This window comes from Poromitra crassiceps (assembly GCF_964638095.1).
Source record: "Poromitra crassiceps genome assembly, chromosome: 11".
Taxonomy (NCBI): Eukaryota; Metazoa; Chordata; class Actinopteri; order Beryciformes; family Melamphaidae; genus Poromitra; species Poromitra crassiceps.
In genome coordinates this window covers 30,973,093-30,985,042 of record NC_139643.1, presented here as the reverse complement: position 1 = coordinate 30,985,042, position 11,950 = coordinate 30,973,093, and the positions used below count along the sequence as shown (strand labels likewise).

General features: G+C 42.6%; 1 protein-coding gene and 1 pseudogene across 2 annotated transcripts; one reads left to right on the top strand and one right to left on the bottom strand.

Moving 5' to 3' along the window:
• Positions 1-590: 590 nt before the first annotated feature.
• On the bottom strand, positions 591-8,831 carry LOC310785742 (nuclear migration protein nudC-like). The gene is made up of 9 exons (XM_083646875.1): positions 8,652-8,831; positions 7,686-7,763; positions 7,349-7,561; positions 6,726-6,809; positions 6,474-6,587; positions 5,333-5,527; positions 3,913-3,996; positions 3,631-3,749; positions 591-993 (listed from the first exon to the last, which is right to left on the bottom strand). Exons 1-9 carry the CDS (start codon positions 8,724-8,726, stop codon positions 942-944), a joined length of 1,014 nt encoding a protein of 337 aa, XP_083503001.1. The 5' UTR covers positions 8,727-8,831; the 3' UTR covers positions 591-941.
• Positions 8,832-10,886: 2,055 nt separating this feature from the next.
• LOC310784956 (nuclear receptor subfamily 0 group B member 2 pseudogene) lies at positions 10,887-11,775 on the top strand (annotated as a pseudogene). The gene is made up of 2 exons: positions 10,887-11,442; positions 11,522-11,775. The product of its transcript is annotated as a nuclear receptor subfamily 0 group B member 2 pseudogene (transcript).
• The last annotated feature ends 175 nt before the right edge of the window (positions 11,776-11,950 follow it).

Here is an 11,950-nt window from a genome sequence, read left to right as displayed (position 1 = left end):
ATAATAAACCAACGATATAAAAGTAGTAGCTGAAAGTATCTTTGAATATTACATGTTTGGAATGGCACATGTCAAGCCTCTGAAACACAGTGAAATGTTTTAACTCAACACCATTTTAACCCGAAATGCTCGGCCGCATAGAAATTATAGAAAGTTGATGACAGTGCATCTGGCCCATCTACCATCTATCAAAATTACTGACATTTAATTAGGCTCCATTTCAAGGCATATTATGACGCAATGAATCTGTATGGTGACAACTTGAGGAAAACATCCTCATTATCAGCCAGTAGCTCTTGGATGTCCAAGGTCAATGACTCTGAGGGCTGGTAAAATGGCTAATCATAGCCTTCACCTCTTTAAGGTTGTGAACATTCAAAGTCATAGTCAGTAAAAATAAAAATAAAATGAGCAGGTAAAAGTTTTGAATTGAGCCTTTACTGCTTTCACCCCCCCCCCCCCCCCCACCCATTACATTTCCCTACATCGGCAGTAAACTACCAGGTTCGGGTGTTTCTTCGGCTGACAGCGCGGTAATTATTTTTACTCCGGAGGGTTACACAGTCATGCATCACACCCCGGGCTTTGAATTCAGGCTTGTTTATTAAAAAAAGAATCCAGACAGCTCTTTAAATATTTAGAACACATGGAAAGGGAAAAATGTGGGCATTACAGTCATCAAAGCGTATGACTAAAACGAAAAAATGAAGACTTGTATGAACTCGAGATGTGTAGTTAACGAAAACGGCTTCCTCGACGGAGAGTAGAGATGCGGGGAGAGGGGAGGAGGAGGACGGGGGGCCATTGGGCAGCGGGGCTCCGTTCCTGACGCTGCTTCTGATCAGGATTCACACATGAATCACAGGCAACGTGGAGGATGTTGACGCTAGAGGCAACGTGGATGATGTTGACGCTAGAGGCCGGCTTGACGGCAGCAACTCTCAGCTGAATTTGGCTTTGGAGAAATCCATTTCTGGATGCTGAGACATAAACCTGCAGACAGCAGACACAAGTGGAAATGAGGCAACAGTAAAAATCTCATATCTCAGACACGACTGGCTTGATTTTGGGTTGTGCCAATCCGATACGCAGTATCGGCCCGAGACTGGCCAAAATCACCAGAGATTAAAAAAAAAAAAAAGTAAATCCTCTACGATCCATTAGCCTAAAACTATCACATAAATACTGAACTAAACTTTTAGCGACATGCCGTAAAGAGAGATGTGTCATGACACGAGTCACACAGATGAGCAGCATGTATCACCTATAGTACAGTACAGCTACCTACAGTAGCTACAACTTCTGTGTGTGAAAACGTTTAAATCAAAAGAAGCAGCAGTATTGCTTAACAGTCATATTGTGTATTTCTTCCTTTCGGGGAGTAAAATATTTGTTTCACAGTTTCAGCATGATGTTTAGATGGCTAACCAAAGATAAGTGCATCCTGAGGACCGATTCGCTTGGGAAGTTCTCAGCTGTCTGGGACCCGTTTCTGGCCTACTTAGACGAGGTTGAAAACGACAAGGAACTTGCCCAGCTGACTTTTCATGGACCCCTCACGTGGGATCCCACGCACATCTCTTACAAGCACATAAGCACTTGATGTGGCTGGTAGCACAGCGCTGTAATGTTGGAATGTCGATGATATAGAGAGGCAAAGTGACCGCCTACTTCCTGCTTCAGCACTGTACCAGAGATTTTCATCCGCCATTTATTTTCCCATACACATTTCGTAAAATGCGTATAAAAACGGTACAGATATATTTAGAAACAGGAGAGATCGCATAACATTTCACTGGGACCAAAACGTGGGGTTTAAAGAAAATATTGTTTCGATGTAGTTTTTTTAAGTTTTGGTCCAAGTGAAATGTTCTATGGTCTCTCCCGATTATAGCGTTAGCTGAACCGTTTGGTTCGACGAAGTAAAACTATTTTATACGCATTTTACGAAATGTCTATGGGAAAATAAACGGCGGATGAAAATCTCTGGTACAGTGCTGAAGCAGGAAGTGGCGTTCCACTTTGACTCTCTATATGTATTGTTTTGTTTTGTTTGAGCCTGTTTTTGTTTCGTTTTCTAAGTTCTGAAAATTGAAAAATCAAATATATATAAAGATAAGTGCATCCAGACCAAGGTATTATTAATAGCTTGTTTAAGAGCGGGGAAAAGACCATATCGGATTGGTATCGCTATCAGCAGATACTCAAGGTTGTGGTATCGGCATCGGACATGAAAAAGTGCTATCAAGCCACCTCTAATTTTGATGGAACCTTTCAGAAGGACACGTCTTGTCAAAGTGTTTCTGCACTGTCAAGAGTTCACTTATTGGTAACAAGATGCATCTAGGGTCCAAAATTAGCACCAGTCACACGCTGGTAAAATATGCAAGTGGCTGGAATATTCACTAGCCATTTGGCAGGTGGACAAAGAAAGTTATTTTTGGACTGTGGATGCATCATCTCTCCAGGTTTCATGAAGATCAGACCAGTAGACGTGCCCAAGATGTCACCTGAGTCTGAGAGCCAATAATATCTGCCCTACCATAATCACAGTAGTATTGTTTAGCCCTTATAAAAGCATAGAAGCTCTGCCGAGGCTGCTTTAACAAGCTTAGAGAGGAAGTAGGGGTCAACAGAGCAGCAGACACATGCTGTAAGGCTAGGCTGAACAGGAGTAACCTGCCTGTGGGGTTATCAGGGTTCATATAGACATTACAAAATGAAATTCAAGCACTTCAAGGATCTTGTGCGAACCCTGGGTTATTAACCCGCTGACGGTGATAAGAGAGACTGTCCTCCGCATCGCTCTCCGACAGCTCCCACATTATCCCACATCCAGGCCTTATCTCACTCTGACAACTGCTCCCTATAATCCCCGCTGAGAGATAGGTCACATAGATCATCACTGACTCGGAAGGGGCGCTCGCTGTTCCTGATGTACTTTATACTATTTCACAAATTCTACCTCACTATTTGAATGTTACGTCTTATAATAATCACTTAAAGAACAAACAACAAAACAACAACAACAACAACAAGGCTGCCTTATGAGAGGTCATATACAGTATATATATTCATTTCAAGAAAATCTGTTTTTGCTCAATATGCAAAGTTACGAAGAAAGGTGCTGTAAAAACTATAGATGATCTGATTAATGTGGTGGACAGTGAGTGGAGGTGAGTGGAGTAGATCTAATATCTAATCATATTCAATGCGTCTGGATGTAGTATGTGATTCTGGATGAGGTAACTGACAGTGCTTAGGGGAAGCTGGTACAAACGTCCTGCTGCTATCTTTTTATTACAGCAGTCTGGCCTTGAGCGGATATACTGTAGGCAACGCTGAAGGCAGGCTAGACAGTCAAGCTTTCAAATTCACCATTCTTATAAAAGCTGAAATACGCCATAAAGTCTCTATTAAACTAACAGCAATATAAAGTAGCTTCTGTTTGAGTTGAGACAATAAAACGCACAAGATGCAAGTTGGTGCACTTAAAAAGAAAAGGCTATAAAAAAGTCCTTGTAAGCTTCAAGGTGACAAAAGAACTGCACGGGTCCTTTCAACATAAAAATATATTTCGAGTGTTTCAGTGATGTTCCATGAGGGAGTAATATAATGTCAGGGACCTACTTTTTGAGAATGTCTTGTTTCTTCTGCTCTTCGGAGGTGGGCAGGCCCATCGATTTCTGCCTTTGGTCGTACATCATTTTCTCCACCATGCCACGCGTCTCTCCGTCCAGGTCCGAGAGCTGCTCAGGAAGAAATAGAAAGTAGAGAGAGAGAGAGAGAGAGAGAGAGAGAGAGAGAGAGAGAGAGAGAGAGAGAGAGAGAGAGAAATATATTTTCCATAATCTTTGTAACTTCTAAAACTTCAAAGAGTCCTCCACAGTTATAGCAAGTAGAAAGCTTTACCTTTGAGTTCTCCGGGCAGATTTTCTTGGTGTTGATTTCTGGATCTGTGGTAACCACCTTGTTCCACCACTCCATTTTATTAATCTAAAATTAAAGAATATGGTTTAACTAGCCAGCAATTCTTTCATCATCATCATCATACTAAAAAGGGAGCAAGTGGGCTCTGCAATTTTTGTCCCGGAGGTGATGTCACTCAACTGGAAGTGATGTCTTCAGTGAGATCACTTGAGCAATTGTGCATTGTGACATCACTGGTGATGTCATAGGCATTGTGACATCATCAGTGATGTCATAAGAGCTATGGTGATGTCATCAGTGATGCAAAGTTGTGACATCATCAGTTTGTGACATCATCAGTGATGTCATAAGAGCAGGTGAGCCCGCACATCGGTCGAGCTGCAGGGCAGGCTGCATATGCGAGCTGCAGGGTGGGCTCGGCCGTGCAAGGCACAATTATAAATACAGATATAGCCAGGAGATTTCTTATGTTCTAACCAGTATCATTACAAAAGACTCGCAGGGCTACAGCTAGAAATGTAAGTGATCCATCCATAGGCGTACGACAAACTTCTCAGGTACCTCAGGGATTTAAGGGAAAAAAGAAAAGATCTCAATGCCCCCCCCCCCCCCCCCCCCCCAAGGCAAAGTCATATTCCGCAGCGGGCAATTTCCCCCCCTGCTGCCTGTGCGGTCACTTCCCATAGGTTTTCATGTAAAAAACAAAAAGGTGGAGGCAGCTGAGAAAAAGGCACACTGTGGGGCTATATTATGATCTCTGATTGTTTTATTGCTAAACATAATTATTGATATATTGTCAAGAACGGAACAGTATTATTTTTTCTGTATGTTTGAATGAAATTATTTTATATACTTATTATAATTTGATGGGAGCTTACATCACAATGAGCACTAACAGCTGCAAAAAACAAACAAACAGTGTCGGTTCTAGATTTGGAGTCCGGTTGGTGTGGCTGCTCTTTACTGTCTCCTTGACCCTGACGCCCTCAATCTCTTGTTGCTACGATACTGATAGAATGGACAGTAACTCATCCATCTATATTATACAATGGCCTAACGTTACCTAGCATTCAGTTGTAACTGAATGGCTCGTGTGAAAATTACAATATTTACATCTGTTTACTAGTTAAATTCACGTGAACATGTTGCTTTAGCACTCACAAAAAAAGACATGTCTAGATGATGCTCTGTGTGTTTGTTTAATGTGGCCAAGCTTTCTGGTTGGGTGGAGTTTTCCTGTGATTGGTCCGAAGGTCCAAACAACACCCAGCCAGGAAGTTACGGCATTAAAACGAAATGAACCAGTTGTTTAAATGCTCCGTTTATATTTTTCTGAACTGGAACACTGTCCTCGGATTGACGGAAATCCGTTGCAGCGACGGAGAACTTTAATCCCTGGTACCTTTTCCAAGTGGACGGTGACAACCTTTCCATCCTCGATGAGCCAGGAGCTTTCTTCTACCTTCACCTCGTTGTAGAGCTGCCCTTCGATGACAGGCGGGTGGCCCTTCAGGCCGACCTTCATGGTGCGCCGCTGGATGTCCACCACCACGTCTTTACCCTTTATGCGGAACTTCACATCAAAAGGCACCACGAGCTGTTGGAACAGGTGACATTTGTTATTGCATACTAGATTTTGGCAAACTCCTTCGGCTTTTTGTTGATGGCCATTGTCTTAAATAGCAAAATAAGATGTGGTGGTTGGAATCACCAGGAGTTGCTGGTCGGCTCCTTTGTTGAGCTCAATTAACTGGACTGCTAATCTAAGGGTGTGATCACACTTCCAATTCACTTTTATTGTTCCAATCTATAGTTGACAATTTTACTTTCTTGCCTTTGTGTATTTGGTTGGGTTCACACTGGCCAATAACAAGTGAAGTGAATGAGGGCTTGTAAACAAAAGCTGGATGGATTCACAAGTAGTTTGTTTACTGGACAGAGTTTGGTAACCTGCAGTCCCTTCACATTCACATGAAGAACTCAGAAGTTTTTTTTCTCCTGTCGTGCGAACACCATTTAAATGAATTTGCATACAAGAAGGGGATTCTGTGAGTTGTGAAAAATTGCAGTTAAGATGTGAAGCTGTGCTAGGATGTGAATATTCACAATTTACTAAATGTTCACATGAATGGAATATTTTGACTTCTGTTAATTAATCAGACGGTTTTCAGAACAGGAGCACAAAATAATTTGTATAATTTTTCTCTGTGGCAGTTACATGTTCAATAAGTGCTTCTTATAAGCAAATAAAATGTCGTACGAAAATATTTTTATAAATATATTATATAGATGAGCTCATATTGATTGATGAGCTTATATATATATATATATATATATATATATATATATATATACACATACATACACACACGTGTATATATATATACACAAACACACACACACACACACACATATATATACACATACTGTATATACACACATATATATGAGCTCATCAAAACACAGATCCAAGATGCCAAAGCAGTTTTCAGAAGTTATACCTCAAAGCTTTATTTTGAAGCCAAAGAAGCAAAGGCACTCACATCCAGTTCAGACAGGCTCTGTGTCCACTTATAGTTGGGCAGGTCGGCTCCGTTGCCTGCATTAGGCTTCAGCTTATCTTTGTCCTTCTCATCCTCCTCTCCCTCCGACTCCGACTGAGGAAATACAGACATTTGGAAAAATAACTCAAGTGGCCCAGATTCTACTTGTCATCAACATCGACCTCTTTTACCAACCACATAGCGTGCTTGACAAAATACTTCAAAATTTACTTCAAAATAATCCACACTCACCCCCTTCTCTCCTTCCTCTGCCTTTTCAGATGGTTTTTCTGCATTTGTTGTCACAACGTCCTTTTTCTCATCTGGTTTATTTTTCTAAAATGCACAGTACACACATGTGTCAATACACAAGTTACACAAGTTACAACACAATAAAGGCTCGGTAGGTAACATTTAAAAAAAATTATGATAACAGTACCCTTAAAGTGATACTGATGCCAATCGAGTACCTCAGTCTATACTTTTTTCCCCCAGACGCCACAGGAGTGTAGTATAGCAGCTATAGTTATACTTTTGAATGTTTTGATGACATCTCGGCTCGCTGAACTGCCAGCTCGTCACATACACCGCGCTCGACTTCACCACAGACTGTATGGGTTATAGCTGCTGCGGTAGTGGGCCAATCACACGTCGCATTAAATCGAACAATGCTTGCGGTGATTGTCTGTGAGCAAAACCATACAAGATCTAGATCTAGATCTGTACAAAAAGGATCGAATGCAGGTGGCATTTGACTGGAGGAGTTTCGATACTACTTGGAACTGGGTTATTTCAGTCGATTGAGTGCCCTAAACAATGCAGTGATAAGTGAATCACCTGATGTGACACAGAACATCAAAGCATCCAGATTTCACCTGGTCAATTTCAGACTGAAGTTTCTCTGCTTCTTCGTCAGTCAGTTCCCGGATTTGTGGACCATCTTCTTTTTTGTTCTTCCTCTTCTCTTCCTCTGCCAGCTTGGCGGCTCTTTCGGCCTTCTCTTTCTTCTCCTTCTCCTGTCTGATCTGCTGTTCTCTGTGGACCTTCAGCGCTTTCTCACTGTGGTGGGCAAAGGCCTCTTTGACTAGCTGAAAGAAAGAGATGGTGAGAATTGGTGGAACAGCAGAGGGGGTTCTGTCACTGCTGCTTAGTATATAGACTGTGTGGACGGTGTGTCACATGTCACTGGAGCTGCACACGGCACTGCTTCACCTTCTCCGGGGCACCTGGTTCTCCACCAGTGAAGAAGTCGGTTTTGCGGCGGAGGAAGCTGAAAAATGTGCTCACCAACTGTCGGGAGAACAAAATAGGTTATCACAAATGAGACTCAAGCTTGATACACTTCCTTCCCACCTACAGTATCACTCTCCACATAGGCTACAAGTATACAGCGATTTGCTGATCGTTGAGCTGTCATTGGCTGTTGTGCTCTCTCATAGGCCTTCTTAGCTCAATGTGGCTGGTTGCCTAGGTAACCTGTGGTGGATACATTTTTGTTTTAATCTCTTTCCCCAAAAAACTTGTATTGCTTGAAAAGTCCTTGACATGTGAAAACAGCACTCTTTGTGCGTCTGTGAGTGTGTTCTTGATCAACTTCTGGCAAACAGCTTGCAGGAGCCGAGTGTGTGCTAGAGATGGAGATGGAAATTAAATTAGTTGATTGTAAATAAAATGATCCAAATCTTGGAGGCAATTTTTGCCCCTCGATCACGGTTTTTAAGGGCATTCTGAGATTTCTTGGGGTATTTTTGCTCTTGCCACTGGATACATTCCTACACTACCTCACACACACACACACACACACACACACACACACACACACACACACACACACACACACACACACACACACACACACACACACACACACACACCTCTAAATACTGTACGTCCAATACAATAATTCCTGTTCTGTATCTACCACCTTCATGGCTAGTTTGCTCATCAACACTTACAGTATAACAACCAGTAACGTGGACTTTATTGAAATAAAGTGAAACTAGAAATGTCGGCTATGGAATGCATATTTGGATTTACCATGTAACGTAACCGTTACGGTTTCTATATTGACTCGTCTTTGGATGAAAATGCTGGTTGGCAAGGTACGCCTGGTAGCAGGTAGCCTCAACGTTAGCAGGCAAGCTAAAGTAAGCTAGCCACACATCTAGGGTTATTTACCTCATGCACACCTCCTTCATGCTGCTGCGCCATCATAAGCAACATCCCGTCATACTTATCTTCATCATCAGCCATATTGCTAGAATAGTTGAAGAAAATATCAAATGTTCAAATGGCTATGCAAAAACTATGGTTAGCAACAACAATGAGGCCAGAGCAGAGTCACGCTAGTACACTGTACACACACTTCCTGGAAACAAGCACCGCCTACATTTTCAATGACAGGCAGCCAATGACAGCCCGTGGGTAGGTGACCTCAGGAAACAGAATTTGAGAGAGAGAGATTACAATTTAAAAAGACATTGCATCTTCAGAAGATACATCACATTTAATGAAACGTGAAATTCTTTCCCACAAGTCACACTTTTATTTGTCTCCTAGTAGGCTATATAAAAATAAAAATTAATTGACATAACAAAAATGCTGAAATTCTTTAACACACTAACTCATTTGCCAACCGGTGACTGTCATAGTGGAACAGTGGGAAAAGCTTTATATAATTATATTATAAAAGGGAGCATGTGGGCAATGTTTGTTTCAATTTTGCCCCAGAAGTGATGTCATCTGTGATGTCACTTGAGCAATTGTGCATTGTGACATCACTGATGATGTCATAGGCATTGTGACATCATCAGTGATGTCATACGAGCAATGTGATGTCATCAGTGATGCGAAGTTGTGACATCATCAGTTTGTGACATCATTAGTGATGTCAAAAGAGCAGGTAAGCCGGCGGGCAAGGGAGCAAGTGAGCCCACACAGCGGTCGAGCTGCAGGGCGGGCGAGGCGCGAGATGCCTACTATATACCTACATAAATGTGCAAAATGAGCTCAACCATTGTGATTGTTAAAGGACATGGTAGGTAGAGGATTAAAGACTTGTTCGGATTTGTAGAGTATGCACACAATTTTATAGCATGGAATTTCCAAAATAATGATACTGTTCTACAAAAATGTTGTTTTAAAAATAAGCTAATGACAGATCTAACTGTCCCAGTTTGCCACTTTTCCCAACCTGAGTTGAAACAGACAAGCACCATGACACCTGCCTGCCCTTCAGAAGTTGGTCATGCCATTTGTGAAATATTTCCAAATACTCAAGATAACTGGACAAAGCCTTAATACACCACACGTGGAGGCAACAGGTCAAAAGGAACAGAATTGTGAGGGAAGTCATGTCATCATAGGACAAGTTCCTGGAAAATATCTGTTCTATATTTTATGAGGTAAAACCAAACCACCACAAAGGCACCTCATACCCACTTTGGTTGGTCCCACCTAGTGCTCCTAATACAATTTTCAAATATCACCTAAGTTATAAAAGAAGACGTACTCTTAGAAATGTGCTAAGAGTCAAGCATTAGCAAAACAAGACAACCCATTACAAAAAAAAATCAGAATTCTGTTACACATGACAATACTTTGTTTTTCAGATGAATTTAATGCTACTTCAGACTGTCTATTGTCACACTGATATGATTAGGAAGTGATATCCATGCAATGACCGACAGCACACTGCTCTCTGTGGACCAGATACTTAATTGAAGAGTTAATTAAGGAGTGGTTACTGTGTTAAGTGGAATGCTAAGCTGAATTATTACATATTGCTTGTGTGTTTCAATACAAAAGCACTCTCTTGCTGGGGTCTTGATCTGTTTGAGTTTGAGTTTCTCCAAGTCTGTCATTTTCGGTCAGGTAATCCTGGTGAAGACGGGATTTGTGGCGAGAAATGAAAAGAGCTTCAAGTCGAACAATTTAGAAATCAGGTGTTGGAATTCTTTCTCAATACTGTTATGACCCATACAAAAACGGATTCTGACTTTATTAAATGTAGGTCCAAACTAGCACATAAGGTGAAAGTTATTGACCCGGTCAGTCAGTCCTTGGTAGACTGGTACAGGCTGAGTTAATGACTGAGGTAAACATGATAAATGTCATTCACCCTGCCAGCTCCTGTATTCCCCGTCCCTGTGCAGCTGAGCTGAATGTGCCTTATCGCCTCCACGTGGAGGGAACCCTGTCAGCATGAGCAGTCCAGGGTCACTGTGTGAGTCTAGAGAGGCGGGGCCAAGGCTGACTCGTCATGGCACAGCCTAGGTGATATCTTGTATAAATAGGGCCCGGCCGTCTGGACTGCTGTGTAAAAAGCCAGAGACTGGTCACACCGGCTGGATCCGAGCTTACCGACCAGATTTTCCCTGTAAAAGCAATCTCACCGAGGATACGTCCTCCGCTATGTTTCCTCTGGAAGATAAGGTCACGAGCTGCACTTGCACAGGATACCGGGAACAGCATCCTCACACCATCCTCTACAACATATTGAGCTGGAGGGACAGCAACTACCTGGACAATGACACACTGCACCAGAGTGCCTCAGCGCACAACTGTCACTGCGCGCAGAGGAGGGCCGTCTGCCTGGAGAACCCCAAGGCTACGTGCCAGGTCGCTTCCAGTGTGCTGGTCAAAACAGTTTGCTTCATGAGAAGCGTACCATCTTTTGGTCACCTTCCATCCGGAGATCAGTTCTCCTTGTTGAGAGACTGCTGGGTTCCGCTCTATGTTCTGGGACTCGCTCAAGAAAAGATGGTCTTCGAGGTGACGGACGTGCCGCATTCAAGCATGCTGCGGCAGATCCTGCTGGGACAGGGACGGCCCGAGAAGGAAGGTCAAAGGTCACCGCCAACTCTCGTTCGAGTCCACAGACTCAAAATGTGCTTGCACCAACTGTGGAATCTGGATCTCAGTCCAAAGGAATACGCATACCTGAAGGGTGCCATGTTGTTTAACCCAGGTAAAACACTTGCCTCAAAAATCCTGTTACACATCAACTGGATACAAGCATTAACAAAAGGTTATCTTCCTCTGTACAGATGTTCAAGGCTTGAGTGCCTTGGTGTTGGTTGAAGGTCTCCAGCGTGAGGCGCAGAGAGCTCTCCAGGAGGCGGTCCTGCTCCTGCACCCACAGGACACCGCTCGCTTCAGCCACATCCTCCTAGCAGCCTCCGCGGTTCAGACCGTCAGTCAACACTTGGTCACCGAGCTGTTCTTCAAGCCGGTTATTGGCGACGCCGACCTGTTCGATTTATTAAGAGACATGTTATTTGGCCAACAAGATTACAGATGAAAGCTCCTGCGAGAAAGACTTTTGCGAACGACGACTGTGCGAGTGTTTTGTAATTTTATACAGTGAAAAATATGTTGACAAGTGCATGAAATACACATTTATCCTTTTCTGCTTGACAGTTTCATTTGTTTGAATTTTTACGTTGAGCAAATCAACAATACTATGAAAGATTGAG